This window comes from Canis lupus, chromosome 26 (assembly GCF_011100685.1).
Source record: "Canis lupus familiaris isolate Mischka breed German Shepherd chromosome 26, alternate assembly UU_Cfam_GSD_1.0, whole genome shotgun sequence".
NCBI lineage: Eukaryota > Metazoa > Chordata > Mammalia > Carnivora > Canidae > Canis > Canis lupus.
Genome location: NC_049247.1, coordinates 6,896,437 through 6,920,094, shown reverse-complemented (window position 1 = coordinate 6,920,094; position 23,658 = coordinate 6,896,437). Strand labels below are relative to the sequence as shown.

At 39.7% G+C, this 23,658-nt stretch overlaps 1 protein-coding gene across 11 annotated transcripts in view; it reads left to right on the top strand.

The window, feature by feature from the left end:
* The window catches only part of CCDC62 (coiled-coil domain containing 62), a 41,443-nt gene that overhangs the window by 5,520 nt on the left and 12,265 nt on the right, over positions 1-23,658 (top strand). For 7 of the 11 annotated variants that reach the window (XM_038574889.1, XM_038574892.1, XM_038574893.1 and 4 more), the window contains 9 exons: positions 195-361; positions 2,691-2,792; positions 3,353-3,524; positions 6,525-6,626; positions 12,648-12,736; positions 13,070-13,185; positions 15,208-15,936; positions 18,118-18,274; positions 21,875-22,000. In XM_038574889.1, the coding sequence (XP_038430817.1) occupies positions 195-361; positions 2,691-2,792; positions 3,353-3,524; positions 6,525-6,626; positions 12,648-12,736; positions 13,070-13,185; positions 15,208-15,936; positions 18,118-18,274; positions 21,875-22,000 (1,760 nt within the window). The remainder of the gene's footprint in view (positions 1-194; positions 362-2,690; positions 2,793-3,352; positions 3,525-6,524; positions 6,627-12,647; positions 12,737-13,069; positions 13,186-15,207; positions 15,937-18,117; positions 18,275-21,874; positions 22,001-23,658) is intronic. The other 4 variants (XM_038574890.1, XM_038574891.1, XM_038574895.1 and 1 more) reach the window with 4 other exon arrangements.

The window sequence follows — 23,658 nt, the reverse complement described above, 5'->3', positions numbered from 1 at the left end:
AAGTAACAGCCATTGGGCTTCTAGGTTGCTGACGTCTGTTTCTTGACTAGAGTATAGTATTGTGGATTCCATAATACATTCTTAATTATGCTTTAAAAATTATTTCGCACACTTGCCTTTTAATCATGTTTAAAAATAATGCATTTTGAGCTTCAGATCTGATCAAAAGGTAATTATTGATGAAATTTTCTCAGGTGAACTACATAAAAGAACTGAAATAATCAAGTCACTCACAAAGAAGGTAAAAACCCTTGAATCTAATCAAATTGAATGCCAAGCGGCTCTTCAGAAGACTCAGCTACAGCTTCAGGAAATGGCTCAAAAAGCAACCCATTCCTCTCTCCTCTCTGAAGACCTTGAGGTTGGTTTTATTCTATGATAAGCTTCACTAGCCCAAATTCTGTTTGTGTTTCACGTATTGAAAAATTAGATTTAAATGTACCCGTTAAAATGCATGTATGTGTATGAAAGTCCATCCATCCATCTACCACCATAGTTTTGTGTTCAGTGTATGGCTTTGGTTGGCTGCACAGTGCTGTGCTGTCTGGGAGATAAACTTCATTACCACCTTTTCTGACTGTCAGCCATTTGGTCTAGGAGCATCTGTCACTTTATGAACAACGGGTCATTTTAGAAAGCCTTTCTCACAGTCTGGGATGAGTAGCATCAAGTTTTGGTACCTTTGGGCAGCCCCAGTGGTGCAGCGATTTAGCGCCGCCTGCAGCCCCGGGTGTGATCTGGAGACCCGGGATGGAGTCCCACATTGGGCTCCCTGCATGGAGCCTGCTTCTCCCTCTGTCTGTGTCTCTGCCTCTCTCTCTTTGTGTCTCTATGAATAAATAAATAAAATCTTTAAAAAAAAGTTTTGGTAGCTTTACATTATACTTTCTAACTGTGCCTTATCTGATGTAGATTAAATAGATGTACACAGTATCTACATCAAGTTAGTGGCATATTGGGAATAAAATCTGTAAGATTGATTTTCAGCTTTCAGTTCTAACTGGTCATCAGATTTTTTTTTAAGATAGATTTATTTATTTATTTATTTATTTATTTATTTATTTATTTATGACAGACATAGTGAGAGAGAGAGAGGCAGAGACACAGGAGGAGGGAGAAGCCAAGTTCCATGCAGGGAGCCTGATGTGGGACTTGATCCCAGGACCCCAGGATCACGCCCTGAGTGAAAGGCAGACGTTCAACTGCTGAGCCACCCAGGCGTCCCCATCAGATATTTTTTGAACTCAGATTTTATGACAGGCACATAGGGCCATATTTTTGTTGTTATATCCTTTATATTATGCTTGTTTCATAATGATAATGCCTTTTTAATTTTTTCAGATTATTCTAGATAGCTTATATCTATAAAATAAGTAAAAACTATATTGATATGTTGAATTTAAAAATGGAAATGTAGGGGGCGTTTAGCTGACTCAGTCAATAAAGCATGTGACTCTTGATCTCAAGGTCATGAGTTCAATCCCCACATTGGGCATACAGCTTACTTTAAAAAGGAAAAAAAAATAAATTAAAAAAATAAAAAGGAAATGTAGGAGAGAGAATGAACAAGATCTCTGGTGTCTTGTCTTATAATGATACTAATCCCATCATGAGGGCCCCACTTACAACCTCTTTTACATCTAATTATCTCTCAAAGGAGCATCTCCTGTTAACACCATATTGGAGGGAGGTTAGGGCTTCAACATATGCGTTTGGGGGGGGGGATGCAATTCAGAGCAGGAAGATTTTTTGTTTTTGTTAAATTTTATTTTTTAGAGCAATTTTATGTTCACATCAAAATAGAGTGGAATGTACAGAAATCTCTCCTATACCCCCTGCCTCCACCACCAAACACAGTCTTCCCCAGCTATGGACAGTCTGCACCACAATAGTACATTTGTCATGATCAATGAATCTAATTGATACATCATTGCTACCCAAAGTCCATAGTTTACATTAGGGTTCACTCCCGGTGTTATATATTCTGTGGGTTTTGACAAATGTGTAATGACATATATCCACCGTTGTGATATTACACAGAATAATTTCATTGCCCTAAAAATCCTGTGCTCCATTCCTGTCTCTCTGAACCTCTGACAACCACTGACTTTTTTTTTTTTTTAAGGATTTTATTTATTCATAAGAGACACAGAGAGGCAGAGACACAGGCAGAGAGGGAGAAGCAGGCTCCCTGAAGGGGGGTGGGGTGGGGCACGATGCTGGACTCTGATCCCGGGACTCTGGGACCATGCCCTGAGCCGAAGGCAGATGCTCAACCATTGAGCCACCCAGGCGTCCCAAGGAAAAAAAAATTTTTTAAATACATATATTTGCATAGAAGTTCACTAATGCTACTTTATTTCAGCAAAGGAAATCTTACTAATCCAGTTTTCATTTATTTTCTTTTTTGCCAACCTAGAATTATACATTGAAGAGATTAGGAAATAGACATTTGTAAGCATAATCATTATGATTCAGTAGGGCAGGCATACGAATTAAGTAATGCTGGAGGTAATGCAGAGAGAGAGAGATTTGTATTCTTTTTGATGACTGCTTCCTTGGCCCAGTTTGCTACTAAATAAAAGTTAAAGAGAAGACAAAACAGAAGAATGAACACAAATTGTGGCTAATAATAGTAATGAAACCTTTTAAATGACTCAATTAGTATTTTATGTGTTGTTCCCTTGTAGGCTAGAAATGAAAATCTCAGCAACACATTAGTGGAACTTTCTGCTCAGGTAGGACAATTACAAGCTCGAGAACAGGCTCTCACTACGATGATAAAGCTAAAGGTAATTCAAAATAATAATACCTTCATTTGTCAGGGCACTGTGTACTTTATAAAGTACAGTCATATACATTATCTTACTTAAAAGTCCCATTGCAAAAAAAAAAAAAAAAAAAAGTCCCATTGCAAATCAGATGGTAGAGCTACCAATGTTGCTGTCTTTTAAAATTCTCATTTTAGGGGCTTCAGGCTGGCTTAGTGGAGCATGGGACTCTTGATCTTGGGGTTGTGGGTTTGAGCCCCACATTGAGTGTAAAAATTACTTAAAAATAAAAAAAATCTTAAAGTTATACTGATTAGTTGAAACTTAAAAATGGGATCCCTGGGTGGTGCAGCGGTTTGGCGCCTGCCTTTGGCCTAGGGCGCGATCCTGGAGACCCGGGATCGAATCCCACGTCAGGCTCCCGGTGCATGGAGCTTGCTTCTCCCTCTGCCTGTCTCTGCCTCTCTCTCTCTCTGTGTGACTATCATAAATAAATAAAAATAAAATAAAACAAATAAATAAATAAATAAATAAATGAAACTTAAAAATCTTACAGAATAGTCTTTAAATTTGTTTTTGAGGACAAAGATATTATCGAGGCCGTCAATCACATTGCAGACTGCTCAGGAAAATTTAAATTATTAGAGCATGCCTTGCGTGACGCAAAGATGGTGGAGACTTGTATTGTGAAAGAAAAGCAAGATTATAAGCAGAAATTGAAGACACTTAAAATTGAAGTTAATAAATTGAAAGGTAAGGAAGAGACATCATGCATTTCATCGTGGGCACATACTTCTCCATTTGAGTTTACTTCATTATGTGATTGAGAGATCTGTTGCTGCCCTTAGCTCCTACCATGAAATGTTCATTTTGTATAGAATTGTGCTGTGGTTTTCATGTTACAAGGTAAATAACAGATCTAGCAGAAACTGCAAAATGCATTATATTTTTAATATAACCTGCCTTTGCTGTACCAGTTAGCTATTGTTAATTTATGCTTTATGACAACCAACAACAGCTTGGTGGCATGCAACCATAAGCATCTGATAAGCTCAGGTATCAGCCCAACGAGGACTGCCTTATCTCATTTGGGCCCGGCTGAGCTGCTCCTGTGGGGGTAGCTCCACTTCCCGTGTCTCAATTCTTTTTTTTTTTTTTTTTTAAGATTTTATTTATTTATTCATGATAGAGAGAGAGGCAGAGACACAGGCAGAGGGAGAAGCAGGCTCCATGCCGGGAGCCTGACGCAGGACTAGATCCTGGGACTCCAGGACGACGCCCTGGGCCAAAGGCAGGCACCAAACCGCTGAGCCACCCAGGGATCCCCCCGTGTCTCACTTCTTGCCAGTAGGCAAGCCTGGGCATTTTGGTGAAAGCAGAAACTTTTTATCTTTATTTTTTATTTTTTTTTTAAAGATTTTATTTATTTATTCATGAGAGATACAGAGAGAGAAGCAGAAGCTCCATACAGGGAGCCCGATGTGGGACTCAGTCCAAGGACTCCAGGATTACGCCCTGGGCCAAAGGCAGGCACTAAACCGCTGAGCCACCCGGGCTGCCCCTTTATTTTTTTTTAAAGATTTTATTTATTTTTTTTGGGGGGGAGGGGAGAGCATGTGCTGGGGGAGGCGCAGAGGGGGAAGGAGAGAAGCAGACTCCCCTCTGAGCAGGGGAGCCTGACATGGGGCTTGATCTCAGGACCCTGGGATCATGACCTGAGCCCAAGGAAGACACTTGCCAACTGAGCCACCCAGGTGCCCCTCAAGGCAGAAACTTAACAGAAGAAGCAGGGGCACCTGACTGGTTCAGTCAGGATAGCATGCAACTCTTGATCTCAGGGCTGTGAGATCCTCTAATGTTGCGTGTGGAGCTTACTTAAAATAAATAGAAGAGAAGAAGCAGAAAATACACAAGGACCTGACACACCCTCCATTTACTAAAGCATCTTGTGGCTGAACCCAAAGTCAAGCAGGGAAGAAATTCTGTCCCTCTGTGAGAGGAATGCAAGGAAAGATGAAGGATTGCAACCAACGACACAATCTGCCAGGGTGGCTTTTTGGTGCATGTTTTATTTTTGAAAATTCCTTTTGCGTTCTCCTTTTCTATTTTCGTTCTCAGAGTAACTCCATGATTCATTTCCTTCTAAGTAATGTTATTTGAAGTTTTGTAATGAAAGGGAGGCTAGGTATACCAAATAGGACTAACCTATTTACTCCATTACCTACATCCACATGAATGAATGCGGATGTAGGTAATGGAGTAAAAGCTTACTTTTACAGGGGCATGTCCTCTGGCCTTTCCTCCACCCTGGGGCGGAGCAAATGGTCATGGTGTTAGACACAAAGACTCCCACTGTGGAACAAGCAACCTTAGAATGACAAAGCTGTGTTTTGGTGGAAGTTACTGTTACCTCTGTCTGTAGCAGGGTGCCTCATTGTTAGAAGGTAGAGAAAGGATAGTAAAGTACCCTTCAGACTGAGAAGGCACTTTGGGACTGACGAGTGAAGGGGGCCACTCCATGCCATTTACACAGAGTTTTATTCAGGGTAACTTACTGACAACCATGATCCTGGTGCTACATAGCTATAGCTACTCTCCACAAAGTCTGGACCTTAATCCACAGCTCTTATAGAGCAAGGGGTGTTGTGGTAAGGTCAAGGGCGTTGTGGTTATCTAAAGTGGGGCCATCTGTGCACTAGAAGGAAGATCAGAGTAAGCCTCCCTGAATCCCATTCAAGGTACACAATAACCTGCAAGGGGCCTGGAACATACCGGCTTCCAAGGGAGGTCATTGCACAGACTTGAACAAGATGGAGTCGGTATTTTCAGCACTCCTAACACCCTCAGCCATTGAGTTGCTGTTGAAATTATGAAAGTTTATTGTGATCAATTTAAAAGACTCAGCCTTCTAAAATCTTGTTCTTATGATGCCCTGATTTGTGGCAAATCTTATGCTTTGTCTACATTTGTAGCTTCAGCTAAAATATAATCACACTATTTATCCCTTGACAGCAGGGACAGACTCTGTCATCTCTTAAGGACAACAAGATATTGGACAGTGGACTAGAGAATGAGGAGAAACAATTCAGTTTGGGTGGCCTGGGAAGGTGACTTTGAGGAGAACATTTGAGCAGAAGTTTGGATGGTGTGGAGATCTGGGCCCCAAACCTTCCAGGCAGAGGGAACAGCAAATGCAAACTATGGTGGGTTGTGAGGTTGGGATATGTTCAAGGAACATAACAAAAGAAGGGGGAGAGTGATAGGCCAAGCCTGGCTATGCAGGGCTTAGGGTAGTGATTTGGATTTCATCCTAAGCATGGTAGGAGGGCTTTTAGGAGAGAAGTGACATGAGACATGAACAGATTTTATACTTTTAAAAGATTGCCCTGGAGTGCCTAGCTAGCGTGTGACTTTTGATCTTGGGGTTGTGAATTTGAGCCCCACATTGAGTGTAGAGATTACTTAAAAAAAAAAAAAAAATTTTTTTTTTTTTTTTTCCCTATTGCTCTGTGGGCAATAGGTTATAACAGGAGTGGCATGGTTTGAGCAGAGACCAGTCAGGGAAAGGAAAGCCTGACAAGGTTATTGCCAGGGATGCGGTGAGGTGTAGATAGGAGACCTCTGTTGGCTGCAGCTCCAACAGGACTCACATTAATTGGAGAGGGTGCTGAGGGCATGAGATGTACTCACAGTGTATATTCTTCTAGGAAGTAGTATTAATTCAAGGACTTTTGTTTTCTTCTATTTGTGAAGAAGATCTAAATGAAAAGACAACAGAAAATAATGAACAACGAGAAGAGATCATTCGCCTCAAGCAAGAGAAAAGTTGCCTGCATGATGAATTGGTTTTTACTGGTAAAAATAATTAATTTAAGTGATTGAATAGTTCTGTGTTTACAGCCTAAACTTTCTGTGGTACAACTATGACAGATTAAAGGAATTATACCTCTCTCAATATAGTAGCTTTTTAAATACCTTTTGAGGGACGGGGATTCCCCAGGTGGGGAATATTAAAGTTGTTATCATGCCTCCCAGGTAATCCTGTTTCCTCTTCTATGAAATGGGGAGCTTCCTTCCCTCTCTTCTAGCTTGAGTGTGTGACTGTACTTCTCACTAAAAACATAACACATGTACTTAATCCATTAAGAAAGGATCTTATGAATTGAAGAAGGAAGAATGTTTATACTTTTGCAAATAGTAGGTAAAAATTAGGAAAGCAACAATTTTCCAGGTTTTGCAAATTCATCACCTATAATTATTACATTTGTGGGGTGCCTTGGTGGCTCAGTAGGTTAAGCATCTGCCTTCCGCTCACGTCATGATCCCAGGGTCCTGGAATCGAGCCCCATGTTGGGATCCCTGCTCAGCAAGGAGCCTGCTTCTCTCCCTTTCCCTGCTTGTGTTATCTCTCTCTCTAAAATAAATAAAACCTTAAAAAAAATTACTACATTTGGAAAAATCACGAGTTTTGTTATATTGGCATGACCCTGAAGTAATCACGTTAAGGATGAATTTTTCATGATTTTAAAATAGCAAATTCATCAATAGTTTGCCTTAGGCCCCCTGCAGATAAACATAAAAATTGCATTCCATCCCCCTAGCCACATTCTCCCACACTGTCCCCTACACACCCCACTAGTTTCTACTACTACAGACCTCTCCATCTCATCTCCTGGTTGAGAATCACTGATGTATAGATCTTATCTCTGTCCCTGCCAGCCAAATTTTATTAGGCCTTGTAATTTGTATGAGGAAAATCATAGACTTGGAGATGACTTTCCAAACAATTAATTAAATTGACATTTTGGGGATCTATACATACCTTCAATGCCCTTCCTTCTAGGAGAATACATTTCTATAAAGGGCAAAATGCATTAACATTTTTTCACATAAAATGGAATTTTTAATTTTCATGTCATGTGATAAGGATGGGGGAAAATGCAGTTTTCTACCATTAGAGGTCACTATTTCTGTTATTTCTGGGATTGCTGTCTCAAAGATATTTTTATTAATATCTATTAATAAAAATACATATGTAAATATATTCAGATATATATGTATATTTGTAGCTTTACAGTTGATTTACCAACAGTCTTTTTTTTTTTAATATTTATTCATGAGGAGACAGAGAGAGGCAGAGACATAGGCAGAGGGAGAAGCAGATTCCCTGTGGGGAGCCCAATGCGGGACTCTATTCCAGGGCTCCGGGATCAGGGCCTGAGCCAAAGGCAGACACTCAACTGCTTAGCCATCCAGGCGTCCCCTAAACTGATTTTTTTAAAAAAGACTTTTTGTGGGCAGCCCGGATGGCTCAGCGGTTTAGCGCCGCCTGCAGCCCAAGGCCTGATCCTGGAGACCTAGGATCAAATCCCACGTTGGGCTCCCTGCAGGGAGCCTGCTTTTCCCTCTGCCTGTGTCTCTGCCTTTCTCTGTGTCTCTCATAAATAAATAAATAAAATCTTTAAAAAAAAAAAAAAGATTTTTTTTTATTTGCGAGAGGAGTTTGCACGAGTTGGGGAGGGGCAAAGGAAGAGAATCTTTAAATAGACTCCTGTTGAGCTTGAAGTCCCATGCGGGGCTCAGTTCCACAACCCTGAGATCACAACACAAGCCGAAACCAAGAGTTGGACCCTTAACCACCTGAGCCACCCAGGCACCCCCTAAGCTGATTTCTTAAACAACTTTTCTCTTCATACCACTGTATCAAAGTAATTTTTGTATGTTACAAAAAGCGAATTAAGCCTAAAATGATTTTTTTAAAGATTTTTATTCATGAGAGACACGGAGAGAGAGAGAGGCAGAGACATAGGCAGAGGGAGAAGCAGGCTCTATGCAGGAAGCCTGGTGTGGGACTCAATTCCAGGACTTTAGGATCATGCCCTGAGCCGAAGGCAGATGCTTAACTGCTGAGACACCAGGCGTCCCTAAAAATGATTTTAAAAGACTTAACAAAAATAAAATAAAATAAAAGGCTTAACATAATATGCTGTCAGGTACTCTGGCTAAAAATGTACACATTTTATTTGAAACTGGAAGATGTCTTAAAAGTACACTTTTTTGGGGATCCCTGGGTGGCTCAGCGGTTTGGTGCCTGCCTTTGGCCCAGGGCGTGATCCTGGAGTCCCGAGATCGAGTCCCGCGTCAGGCTTCCTGCATGAAGCCTGTTTCTCCTTCTTTTTTTTTTTTTTTTTTTTATAATTTTTATTTATTTATGATGGTCACACAGAGAGAGGAGAGAGGCTGAGACACAGGCAGAGAGAGTGCAGGCTCCATGCACCGGGAGCCCGACGTGGGACTCGATCCCGGGTCTCCAGGATCGTGCCCTGGGCCAAAGGCAGGCACCAAACCGCTGTGCCACCCAGGGATCCCCTGTTTCTCCTTCTGTCTGTGTCTCTCTGTCTCTCATGAATAAATAAATAAAATCTAAAAAAAAAGAAAAAAAAGATTAACTTCTTCACATGGGCTTAGAGACATGCTTCATTTGTTTGTACATACCTGCTTATAAGAAGTTAGCAAATAAAGTGAGGATACCAGTTCACATTTCTGAGGTCCTGACAGTCCTGTGAATGAGGCCCCGTGGGACGGAGTGATTGCCTCAGTTCTCCCAGGCTGGAAAAGATAATGCCTTGACCCGAATGTGGTGGCTGCAGACTTCCAGGCCCCTTCTCCCTGTCAGTCTTGTTTAGACTATTTGCTCAGGCAGCTATCAGTAGAGTCCAATATCTCTTCTTTTCTTTTTCTTTTTCTTTTTTTAAGATTTTATTTATTCATGAGAGACACAGGCAGAGGGAGAAGCAGGCTCCAAGCAGGGAGCCCAATGTGGGACTCGATCCCGGGTCTCCAGGATCACAACCTGGGCTGAAGGTGGCGCTAAACCACTGAGCCACCCGGGCTGCCCTACCTCTTCTTTTTTGTGACCACTTTGTGAAAATAGGTGGACCCACTCCACTTTGCTGTCTCAGCTAAACCTAGCCATGTAGCAAAGTATCTGATCCAGGGAAATATTTGTGTTTATTTATTTATTTTTAAAAGGTTATATTTATTTATTCATGAGAGTCACAGAGAAAGAGAGGCAGAGACACAGGCAGAGGGAGAAGTTGGCTATACCCAGGGAGCCTGATGTGGGACTCAATCCTGGGACTCTGGGATCACGCCCTGAGCCAAAGGCAGATGCTCAACCACTGAGCCACCCAGGTGTCCCGAAACATTTATATTTAGAGTGGAGTTGCTTCTTCTGCAATAGTAGATTATTCTGAAGTCAGAGATTAAAGCAAAACTTGAGGGGGTGCCTGGCTAGCTCAGTGGAGCATATGACTCTTGATCTTGGGATCATGAGTTTGAGCCCCACATTGGATGTAGAGATTACTTAAAAAGAAAATCTTTTTTTAAAAGATTTTATTTATTTATTTATTTATTCATTCATAAGAGACACAGAGAGAGGCAGAGACATAGGCAGAGGGAGAAGCAGGCACCATGCAGGGAGCCCGATGTGGGACTCGATCCTTGGACTCTGGGATCACGCTCTGAGCCAAAGGCAGATGCTCAACTGCTGAGCCACTCAGGCGTCCCAAAAATAAAATCTTTTAAAAATAAAATAAATTTGCCCTTGAACTCCAAATAAAGTAGTTGGCTTTTGTTTAGGGGCCATACTGTATCCAAAACAAGTATCCCTGAACACTAGGAATTAGACCCAGCATGTCACAGTGCTGTTTAATAGAGAGACAGGTAAGACTGAGACTAGGAGAGTCACAGATGTCCTGTGGGCATTACTTCTAATGTCAAAGTAGCTGTGATTCCTTTATTTTTTAGTTTGTGCTTATAATTGAATTTATGTAAACTAAATGCAGCTCTGCATAAATAATGCAAATCCATTACATATATATATTCTCTCATTATGGTATTGACTCATGTAATGCAAAGAAATAAATTCAGAATTGAATAGAAAAGATGTGGTAGTTTAAACCTGGCAACGTGGCTTTCACTGTGCTTCTCTTCATATTTTCAATTTGGTACACAAGGATTACCTTTGAAAGTGAGGTGTTGCTACAGAGTCCCACCCCATCGGGAGGGCTGAGCATGAACTATATTGGGGGGGTGCTGTGCCCAGACCCCTGTCACTCTTCCCTCTGGTCCCCTGACTGCTGGCAGACACTGCAAAATGGTGGTCTAGTAGAGTTGCAGTCTATTGCAAAGCACATGCCTTTGTCCTTAATTGCTTTATGCAATGTCCAGATGTAAAGTGATAATAAAAATTATTTTTCATCCATGAGAAAAAATGCCATGTAAAAAGAGTGTTTTATGAAAGAACCATGTATATATTGTAAATTTTTATTTTATTTAAGATTGCATCAGATTTACTTAAAATTGATTCATGTAGAGGGTCATTTTATACATTTAGTTTGAACTTTGTTTTTTTTTTTTTTTTAAGATTTTATTTATTCATGAGAGAGACAGAGAGAGGCAGAGACACAGACAGAGGGAGAAGCAGGCTCCAGGCAGGGAGCCTGACGTGGGACTCGATCCCGGGTCTCCAGGATCACAACCTGGGCTGAAGACGTCACTAAACCTCTGAGCCACCTGGGCTGCCCCTAGTTTGAATTCTTACACAGATACTGATTTTTTTAAGTGAAGCATTTATTGTTGATTTCTTACTTTTGTGTGAATCACTTTATTTCACCTTAAGCATAATGTTAATGTTTTTTTCTGGTATTAGTTCTGGTACAGCACTGTAGATTCTTTCCTTCCTGTGTGTTCTCATTTACCAAGTCCTAAAACTTTCTAAAACATGACTTTGTCTAGTTTTAGACTTTGTCTGACTCTAGTTAGTGGAGTGTCCATGTTTCAGCAAAGTGTTGATGGTCTTTGTAAAGGAATGAAGATTTTTTTTTTGAATGAAATTTTTTTGAAAATTATTTCTTTGCTCTCTTTTTTCACTAAGAAAAATTGAGTGTATAACTATGTGTATTCAAGAGAACTCGGAATCTTAATTACCTATAAGATAAAAAGTTTTCAAGAAATAAAAGAGTGCTGGGTGAGTTTTTCTACTATGGAGGCACTTAACAGACTCAAATATCTTTGGTCTTTGGTCCATGACAATATATAGGAAGGGCCTGATTGTGAGATTGTATCAGATTGACTTCATATTAGTAAAAATCACGATTTTTTTATTGTCCCTTATAATGTTCATTTTTTTTCTGTTGATAGAGGTAATATGTTGTTTGGATTTTTACAATGAAAATGTGTTCATAAGTTACTCATGTAATGTGAAAAAATTAAAAATTAAAGTAATATGTACTTTATTACACCCTCATTAAAAAAGAGGAAAATAATTGTCATTAATCCTCCCATCCAAAAAAGCTTCTTTAGGGATCCCTGGGTGGCGCAGCGGTTTGGCGCCTGCCTTTGGCCCGGGGCGTGATCCTGGAGACCCGGGATCGAATCCCACATCGGGCTCCCGGTGCATGGAGCCTGCTTCTCCCTCTGCCTGTGTCTCTGCCTCTCTGTCTCTCTCTGTGTGACTATCATGAATAAATAAATAAAATCTTTAAAAAAAAAAACAACAAAAAAAACAAAAAAGCTTCTTTAATACTTAGATGTATTTGCTCTCAGACTTTTTCTACTTGTGTATACAAACATACAGTTGATACAACTCTGAATCCTTTTTTGACTCAGCATTAATTATATCACAAATATTTTCAAGTTTGGTGAAAGATCTAGTCAGAATTACAAATTTAAAGTCTTCCCAGCCATGCATTGTGCAAATTTTAAGTTCAGGAACAAGGGGAAAGCATGGTACTGAAACATTAAATTTTTGGAAATGAAGAGTTTTGTGTTGATATGACTGATGAAAATATTTTAATATTTGCTCTTAAATAGCAGAGAGAGAAAAAAGGAAAGATGAGTTACTTGATATTGCAAAGTCAAAGCAAGAACGTACAAATGCAGAACTGCATAATCTCAGACAGGTATGTCCCTAGTTATACTGCTCTTACTATTTGGGAAGCACTTATAAGCAAACATCAAATTAGGAAAAGTGTGTGTCTTTCAATTTTTGTTTATGGTGCTTTTGGAATCCTAACTACATTAAAGGTATATCATATTTAGCATTGCTGATAGGGTCTTGCTTATGATAATGAAAGGCTTAGAAATTAGTTATACTAAGAAATCTGAGTGCTCACATAGGAAAAATAAAAGCAAACATATTTAGCGTATTTATCACTGATCTGTTTTAGCATTTCAATGTTGGCTCTATATAGTTTTGTTGTCACATCTTATTGATTTATCAATATCTACGGCAGATTTATGTAAAACAACAGAGTGATCTGCAGTTTCTTAATTTTAATGTGGAAAATTCTCAGGAATTAATACAGATCTATGACTCAAAGATGGAGGAATCAAAGGTTCTGGAGTCCAGGTAATCTTAGCAAGATGCTATTAGTATGATCTTATGTTTTATTTTATCATCCAGTCTATTTATTAAGTACTTACTATGGGCCAGAATCTTCTATTATTCCCTATATGGTAGGGAATCAATATATATGAGCTAGTAATTGTCATTATAATCCCGGGAGAACTGATCTTAGAATTTTAGGCATGATCCTGATTTAGCCACTTGATAGAAGAAATTCATTAGTCTTATTTTTGTATCTGTTGTGTGTGTACAAGGCTTTGAGCTCAAGTAGAAATCACAGAGGTGGGATCCCTGGGTGGTGCAGCAGTTTGGCGCCTGCCTTTGGCCCAGGGCACAATCCTGGAGACCCGGGATCGAATCCCACGTTGGGCTCCCGGTGCATGGAGCCTGCTTCTCCCTCTGCCTGTGTCTCTGCCTCTCTCTCTCTCTCTCTCTCTGTGTGTGACTATCATAAATAAATAAAAATTAAAAAAAAAAAAGAAATCACAGAGGTGAGTCATTTTCATGCGCACTCAGGAGTTTAGTGTTTAGCACTCACTGGGCTAGGAATGGGGAGAATAAAGATACATAGGACGTGGTACTTGCCCAAGAGAAATATTACCAACAAGGGTATAAATAACTGTAATTGGGAGTTCAGCTAGCTGAGGGTGATCTCTGCTTTTACCTTGATTTTCCCGTTTTCCTTGTTAATAGAAGGAGACACATTTTCTTACCTATTAAAAACAGTGTGTGAATTAAATTGGTTTCTGTAAAGTTCAAATATAAATATATGAGGTGTGGTTTAATTTAACAGGCATATAACTATCCTACAGTTAAATTTAGTCTTCTTCTCCAAGCAGAAGTGTGACAGGAATTAGGGAAGTTCCCAAGCCACTAGGTGTGACCATGAAACCACAAAGGTTGGCTGCCCGTAGTTCCTTTGCCTGGTTGTTAGTAGTTGCAGGAGCCGCTGGAAGGAGCATCTGTTGCTACAGACAGTGTGACTGCTGTGCTTGCTTTACTCTTCTCTCGAAGCCTTCTGCTGGGGGGGCATCACACTCATGCTTTATGTCCCGGCTGCAATCCCTGCTGGTATACACCACACCAGTCCAGAGTGCTCTTACAGGCAAAAGCCCTATCATACTGGTTTTTCCCTGTTTTGTACTTCTTACCCCTGGGAGGCGCTGGGCTGGATGAGTGAACTCTCTCTTTAAAGAGTCTAAAATGACTTGTGCCCTTCCAGAAGGTAAGGGGTGAGTTCTCTGAGGGGTCAGAACTCTCCAGAGGAGAATACCTGAATATATGTGACATGAAGACAGTTGATTAAAAGTTTTATCACGTTTGTGTATATTATTAATTTTCATTTTATGCACACCTATCATCCTTACTTTAGATCAGCTTGAAGATATCGCCATATAAATAAATCCAGCAGATATCTGGGGTGGTCATGAATGCAGTATGGTAGATGCATTTGGCACTTTATCTCTGACCCTTGAATCTCTGTCCCCTTTAAGTGCTGGGTTTACCTCTGTTTACTATGAAACAGTAACAGTAACGGAATTAGGGAAATAACAACAATCCACAAGTATTTACAGAACACTTACTGTCTGTGAAAGGCTATCCTATGGTTCTGGAAGAATTAAAAATGCCTCTACGTATTAAGAAACTTAACGAGTCTATTGAAAATACAGGATATGTGCACGAAAGTTAGTGAACAGTATAGTCATAATGGAAGTTTGCTGTGTGATTAAGTAGATAACTCACATAGTAAAACAAGGAGTGCAGTAGAGGCAATAAGCACGGAGGGAGTTGAGGGGAAGGGGAAAGTGAGTGTGTGTGGGCTTGCTGGTCAGAGAGACTTCCCTGAAGTCAGGCTGAAATCTGGCTCTGAAAAAAAGAATACATATTCTCCCTTATGTTTTCATTTCAGACAAATGGATATTGATAGGTAGGATTTAGCTCAACAAATGAGGTTTGGGTGAAATATTTAGAATGACAGTATCAAGTGTATCTTATAACTTCTGGTTTTTTGTGCTGCCACCATAGCAGAGACATGTGTTTGTCAGACCTTGAGAATCACCGCCCAAAAGTCGATATTAAGAGGGAGAAAAATCAGAAGTCATTGATGAAACATCCAAAATTTGAGACCATGTTGGTTCAGCAAAATCAGCCAGACAGGGGCTCTTGTGAGGTGTGCAAAGAGAAGAAACAACAGGGTAATACCTCATTTGGGGAAAAAAATGTAATTGCTATCTCATCTGTATTTACAAAAGACTTACTGGAGAAGCAAAAGTCTTGGTCTCTGGGAGGAAAAATGCCAGTCGAACCTGAAAACCAAAGAACATTGTGCAAGATCCATGCAAAGTCACCAAAAGGTAATGGGATCGGGATTCAGAATGAAGAGAAACAACTCTCCGAAACATCAACATCATTATCTGATGAGAAACAGTGGCATGATGTCAATGTGTACCTGGGCCTGGCCAACTGTTCTGGTTCAAAACAACCGGAAAGGCTGGATGTTGAATGTCAAGATGACATAGAAAGATCTGGAGTCTCCTGTTGCCATAAAAATGAAACCTGTCTGGGAGAGAGTGACATGTATGAATCCAAGTGCTGCCACCCAAGTAACTTCATCATTGAAGCTCCGGGCCACATGTCTGACATGGAGTGGATGAGCATTTTCAAGCCTTCTAAAGTACAAAGAATTGTTCGCCACAAATCTGTGTGTACTTGTTCAGAAAGTGCCGGTGGAAGGAAATACAACTCCTCCACGAGGTTAGTAATGATTCGCATTGGTCAAAACCCAGGGAGGGATCCCTGGGTGGCGCAGTGGTTTGGCGCCTGCCTTTGGCCCGGGGCGTGATCCTGGAAACCCGGGATCGAATCCCACATCGGGCTCCCGGTGCATGGAGCCTGCTTCTCCCTCTGCCTGTGTCTCTGCCTCTCTCTCTCTCTCTCTGTATCTGTCATAAATAAATAAAATATTAAAAAAAAAAAAAAAAAACCCAGGGAGTCCACACGCTATGATGGGAAGTAGAAAGGGCTCCAGTAGCTACTGTGTAGGCACTGCTCAACGGAAAGCACTGTTTGTAAACAGAAGTCGTGTTTGAGACAGACTGGTTACTCTCTTTATCAGCTTCATCGGCATGTAGACTGTTGAGTTTTTGATTGTATAGAGACTGTATTAGAGTCCAGTGAAAAGTTTGTACCTCAGACAGCTTCTGAGGCAAAGGTTTTGTTTGAAAACAAGGCTAGTTGTCATGAGTTGGGCAAATATGTTTTTCTTTTTTTTTTAAACTAACAGTGGGGTCACTTTACAGAGTAGAATGTTGCTCTGGGGCATTCCTCAACTCTGGATCCAATGTGAATTGATAAGCTGTCTTTGCAGAGATCACATTCCCTAGATCCCAGATAAGAATTTTGCCAGCCACCTCCCCACCATATATTCCCTACCCCATTGGCATATTTACATATCCAACTGCTTCTGCCTTTGAGTTAACTTTATAATTCCCAGACTTTTTTTTTTTAATCATGCAAGAAAAAGACTATTTGTATATAACAAGCTGGTGGAAGTTAATAGTTTTTTTAAGAGAAGAAAATGGATTAGTTATTAGCATATACTGCATTAGTGAGGCTCATCTTGTTAGAATTGCCGAATCTCGTGGTTGAGGGGTGCTATAATAATGTCTGCTATTTTTAAATAAAACCAGGCTCTTCAATTGTAAATTACAGAGAGGACAAAGTTGCTATATTGAGAACCTTGTTTTAACCATCACACTGACTTTCATAGGACTTTGTGATTAAAATTTCTTTCTGGGGACGCCTGGGTGGCTCCATGGTTGAGTGTCTGCCTTTGGCTCAGGGCATGATCCCAGATTCCCAGGATCAAGTCCCACATCAGGCTCCTAGCATGGAGCCTGCTCCTCCTCCCTCTGCCTGTGTCTCTGCCTCTCTGTGTCTTTCATGAATGAATGAATAAAATCTTTAAAAAAAATAAAATTTCTTTATGGTATTTTCATTATTTGGATTTTTCTTTGGCCCTTTGAGAAGCCTGAGTCATTTAAAAATCATATGAAAAAATTCAAATTAAATTTGGAGTTTTGTTTCAAGACCCTTTTGACCTCACCAGCCTGAAATAATCGAAATGACCATTGCCTGCCAGCAGAGGCACATGCCGAGACATCACATGACAAATACATGATTAAATAGAAAAGATAATTATGTTTTCCTATATTTCCTTAGATTATAAGAACTGAATGTGTACCTGTTCTATTATCAAACTAAAATGCTCACACTTGTACCACCCTTCCATTTGATAAATAAGGGTTTAGCTGTAGAGGGAGAAGCCATGGCAGCCTTCAAATATAGGGAACATGGGAGGAAGAGGCTCCAGTGCCTCTGGTCTGTTCCAGAACAGCTTTTGTGATTCCCTCCACTTTGAGCCCACACTTTAATAATTTACCCAGAAGCTTGGCTATATGTGTCTGTTCTCTGATACTGAGGATCTATAGAAGAATTAACAGCCACACAGTGCTGTTCTACTTTCACAAAAGGACTTTTAAAAACCATTAGCAAAAACCAGCTTCACAAAACAAAAACTCAAAAATTTTCACAAGTTTAACCTGTGTCCTCCCTTTTGGATGATCCTGTCTCTTGAACCTTCTTTTTTGTTTTCTTGTTTTTGGAAGGGGGAGGGAAATTCTCTATTCTGTTGTCAACCCTTTAACTGATAATTCTGATTTAATACTGCAAAGGGTATGCATCAATTTATAATATTCTACTCAAGTATTCTACTCAAATCTATAATGTTCTACTCAAACTGGAGCTTCTTCATTAAAAAGAAAAACAGCTTTTTTTTTTTATCCTGTTGAGATACTTTTAAGTATAAGAATGTTGGTGATATATGTTTGATACCCTTTTAAGATGTCTGTTTCTGTTTCGTTTTATTATTTATAGTGAGCTAATTGCCATCCAGCATTCCCACTGTTTGGGTTCTTCAAAATCTGTCACAAGAGAGGATGAGAAATTAATAGAGACAGAGCCCTCTTCTGATGTAAAGAACTCATCTAAGATTTTGTTATTCAACAAAGAGACACCATTGTCCAGTGAGAAGGTTTGTATTTTGCTTATAAATACCCAGCTTGGGACACTGGGTGGCTCAGGGGTTGAGCATCTGCCTTTGGCTTAGGGTGTGGTTCTGGAATCCAGATCGGGTTCCCTGTGGGGAGCCTGACTCTCCCTCTACCTGTGTCTCTGCCTCTCTCTCTCTCTCTCTGTGTCTCTCATGAATAAATACATCTTTAAAAAGAAAAAAAAGAAAGAAATACCCAGCTTGTCTACAGCCATAACCACCCTGAACGTGCCCGATCTCGTCTGATCTTGGAAGCTAAGCAGGGTTGGGCCTGGTTAGTACTTGGATGGGAGAAATACCCAGCTTATTCAAGCAAGACTTCCCCCCAACATACTTTTAATTCTTCTGTAACTGCTTTTAGTGTGCTTAATTTTGGTCATTCTTCAGTTGGTTTTTTGTTTTTGTTTTTTTTAATTACGGTATTTTGATACCATTTAACCAAAGTCAGAGTTTCCTTCTGTTTCTTTTTTTTTTTTTTTAAGATTTTATTTATTTATTCATGAGAGACAGAGAGAGAGAGAGAGGCAGAGACACAGGCAGAGGGAGAAGCAGGCAACATGCAGGGAGCCCGACGTGGGACTCGATCCCGGGTCTCCAGGATCACACCTTGGGCTGAAGGCGGTGCTAAACTGCTGAGGCACCAGGCTGCCGTCCTGTTTCCTTAAAATATTATCCTATGGATTGACTCTAGGCAAAATGTCCCTCAGTCTTCTAGGTGATTTGTAGATATATTTTTTATTTTATTTTATTTTATTTTATTTTATTTTATTTTAACACATATTTTAAACATAAAAAATGAAGGCTATAACAAGCAATGTTCACCTACATTCAAATCTAACATGTTTATATTTTGCCATATTTGCTTTATTTTTCTTGTTTAAGAAATGTTACAGAGAAAGTGGTAGTCCCAAGCACTGTTTTCCCCACCGTCTCCAACTAATAATTATTCTGATGTTGCATTCATGCTTGTTCTTATACTTTTACTATATAAAAAGCATATATTTAAGCACTACATAGTGTTGTTTTGTGCCTAAAATGTACATAAATGGGGGCGCCTGGGAGGCTCAATTGGTTAAGCATCCCACTCTTGATTTCAGTGTCACCCTGAGGGTGACCTCAGGGTCATGGGATGGAGCTCTGCACTCAGTGGGGAGACTGCTTGAGATTCTTTCCTTCTGCTCCTTGCCCTGCTCTCACACACAGAAACGCATGCTCTCAGATAAATAAATCTTAAATAAAATATACATAGGTGGTCAAACTACTATCTCTGTCCTTTTACAATGTGATTTTTTCCTAACTCTGAATATTTTGTGACATTTGATACTTGAAGACTTAGTTTTGATTGTTGATATGTAGTCCATTGATTGAATAAACCAGTTTGCTCACACCCCTCCTACGGTCAGTGGGGTTGTTAGTACATTGCTACTATCATGAATGAGCCAGTCAGTGTGTTCACCATAAACAGGATCTTCATTGCAGCTCTTTCACAGAGGAAATAAGTTCAGATGAACTTACTTTGGGTGTTCTTTGGGGGAAGACAATGGGGTTTGAAATAGTTCCGAGTTCAAATCCTTGTCTTGCTTTGTCTTTGCTCAATGACCTGAGTAAAGTAATTTACTTTCTTTGAGCCTTGATTTCTTATTTCAAATATACAATAATTTCTTTATTTATTTCTTTATTTATATTGTATATTTCTTTATTGTATATTTATCAATATTTATTGTATATTTATCAATATTGATTTCTTTATGATTTCTTATTTCAAATATACAATAATAACATTACAGTTGCTTGGTCTAAATGTGATACTGCTGGGCCTGGCCTCCTAATGGGTACCTGATGAGTGTTCTCTTTGTTAAAAATTGACTGTACCAAGTGCTGACTCGAATCTGGAGCAACAGGGACTTTTCATTCACTGGTGGTGGAAAAATTCACTTGGGAAAACACTTTGGTAGTTTCTTAAAGAGTTATATATACACCTACCATATTCCAACTATTCTACTCCTAGAGAAATGGAGACATGTCATACAGAAACTTGCACGTGAATATTTAAACAGCTTTATTTGTATTAGCTGGAAAACTGGAATCAATCCAAATACATATTAATTGGTAGACAAACTGTGGTGTATCCATGCAATGGAGTACTCCTCAGGAATAAAAAAGGAATAAATCACTTATGAATACCTAACATGGGTAAATCTCAAGATAATGATGCTGAATGAAAGATGCCAGATAGACAAAATTTTGAACGTGTTTATATAAAATTCTACAAAATGCAAACTAGCCTCTAGTGACAAAACATATGTGTATTGCCTGGGAATGGGAGGAGAAACTCGTGGGCAGGAATTCCAAAGGAGCATAGGTTTGATGAATAGGATCCCTATTCATTGTGGGTATCATTTCAGGTGTTAGTTACCCTTTTTCAATGTCTGTACCTATTTTTCTGAGGCAAAATATGACATTGCATGCTTACATTGTCATATATACATATATATTTAGTGTGTGTCTGTGCATGTGCACACAGGTATCTTCTAGGTCAGTAGGGATCATCTTTGTTCCTGGAAAATTAGAATTAACTTTTTTTTTTTAAGCAGGCTCCACTACCAGTGTGGAGTCCAATGCGGAGCTTGAACTCACAACCCTGAGATCAAAACCTGAGTGGAGATCAACAGTCAGATGTTTAACTGCCTGAGCCATCCAGGTGCCCCTAGAATTAATTTTCCTTAATGAAAAAATTAGTCTAGATACTTTTTAAAGATTTTATTTATTTATTTGACAGAGAGCACGAGGGGGAGTGGGAGAGGGAAAGGGAGAAGCAGTCTCCCTACTGAACAAGGAGCCCGATGCAAGACTCGATCCCAGGATGCTGGGATCATGACCTGAGCTGAAGGCAGACACCCAGGCGACCTTTTTTTTTTTTTTAAGATTTTATCTTTAATCTCCAAATCCAGTATGGGGCTCGAATTCACAACCCCAAGATCAAGAGTCACATGCTCTACCTACTGAGGCAGCCAGGCAGCCTAGCTTACCTATCATGTGATTTTTATCACATGACTGTTAATTAGTTGTAAGTTCTGTTGAAGTCAAATTATTTAGCCAAGTAGGTCCTTTTTTTTTTTAAGATTTATTTATTAGAGCACAAGTGGGAGGGGCAGAAAAAAAGGAGAAAGTATCTGAAGCAGGCTCCATGTTGAGTGCAGAGCCTGATCTGGGGCGTGATCCTGGAGTCCCGGGATCGAATCCCGGGCTCCCTGCATGAAGCCTGCTTCTCATTCTGCCTATGTCCCTGCCTCTCTCTCTCTCTCTCTGTCTCTCATGAATAAGTAAATAAAATCTTAAAACAAAAACAAGAGTTGGATGCTCAACCAATTGAGCCATCAGGTGCTCCTTGCTAAATAGGGTCTAAGAAATAAATGGAATTTGGTTATTCTAGTTTTTAATGTCCTGCTTTGATATGTAAATACCTAAAGTCAGAGAAATATTAATGGGTTGTTAATATTTGTGTTTATAACATTGTACTTGTAACTATAAACATTTAAAAATGCTTCCTGATCTCTTACTTACATTGTGCTGTCTTCCCAGGATGACTTTTCGCCCACAAGCAAGCTTCAGCGTTTGCTGGCAGAGTCTCGCCAGATGGTGACAGACCTGGAGCTGAGTACTCTGCTCCCCATCAGTTCTGAGAGTCTCAGGAGCAGTGCCAGAAATGTATGTGGCTACTTTTCTTTTGACCTTATCTGTGTATCTGAATATTCCACTGAGTACTCATTTACAAGTATCACTGGTTGACCATCCCTTTCTATTAGAAGGAAAGATCCTTTATGTCTCTGAGGCAGAGAGGTAGCACACTGGTTTTTAAAGATGAGGGGAAAATCACACTCAAATGTCACTGTACCCAGACTTCCTCTTTCTAATTGCCTGGGCATATGAATATAAATTCTTGGGGATATAAAAAATATACATTTTACTGTAGAAAATTTTAAATACAGAAGTAGAATATTACAATTACAGACCTTCAGCTTTCTGCTGTTTTTATCTTGCCCCTATCCATACTTGTTTTCTTACTAGCATTTTATTTAAAAAAAATTTTTTTTTAAGATTTTATTTATTCATGAGAGACACAGGGAAAAAAGCAGAGACATAGAGGTAAAAGCAGGCTCCTCGCAGGGAGCCTGATGTGGGACTCAATCCCAGGGCCCAGGATCACTCCCTGAGCTGAAGGCAGATGCTCAACCACTGAGCACCCAGGCGTCCAGGGATGTATCCTTTAATGGGGCACCTAGGTGGTTCATTGGATTAAGCGTCTACCTTCGGATCAAGTCATGATTTCAGGGTCCTGGGATCAAGCCCTATGTCAGGCTCCCTTCTCAGCAGGGAATCTGCTTGTTCCTCTCCCTCTCCTCCCCATCCCCCACTCATGTGCATGCGCGCACGCATGTACTCTCTCTCTCTCTCTCAAATAAGTAAATAAAATCTTAAAATTAAAAAAAAAATAAATTCTCTCTTAAGGTATACCCGGCTGGCTCAGTTGGAAGAACATGTAACTCTTGATCTTAGGGTCATGAGTTTGAGCCCCATGTTGGGTATAGAGATTAGTAAAAAAAAAATATAAACTTGAAAAAAAAATAATAAAAAAGTTTATTACTGACCAGTCCTTCCCCATCTTCCTTCTTACTTCCTCCTCTTTCTTCTTCTTCATTTTAATGTCATTTATTTGTGGAAGAAACATTGGGTCATGTGTCCTATAGAATTTCCCACATTCTGGATCTTGCTACATGTCTTCACTGTTAATTTAATACATTCCTCTACCATCCATGATTCCTAGGAACTGGTATTTAGATCTAGTGACTTTTTTTTTTTTTTTTTTTAGATCTAGTGACTTGATGAGACTTGGGATCATTTGGGGTTTTTGTTTGCTTTGGCATCACTACTTCACTGGCGATGTTTTCTGCTGCCTATTCCGTCATATTAGGAGGACCCAAATATTTGGTTGTGCCATTTGTGGAAGTAAAGCTTGATCAGAAATTCAAGAGTTTGTCAGCCTGAGCTCTTATATTGTAAAGTTCACTTAATGATTTTAATGTTCTTTGATTATTATTACTTAGATCTGATATTTCATTAGGAATTGCAGAATAGTCGTTTTAAATCTATCATTTCTTCAGGGAGTGTTCTCATTGTTAATTTTAATTGCTTTTTCTGAGCACAGTAACATTTCAATAGCACTAATATAAGTTGCTTTGTGGATTTTATAGCCTTAACATAAATAGTGAAAACAATATTGAACTTGAAATCAGGATACTTGGGCTCCATTTTCCCAATCTGCAGAGTAAGAGCTTAGAGCTGATGCTTTATATTTAAGAGTTCAG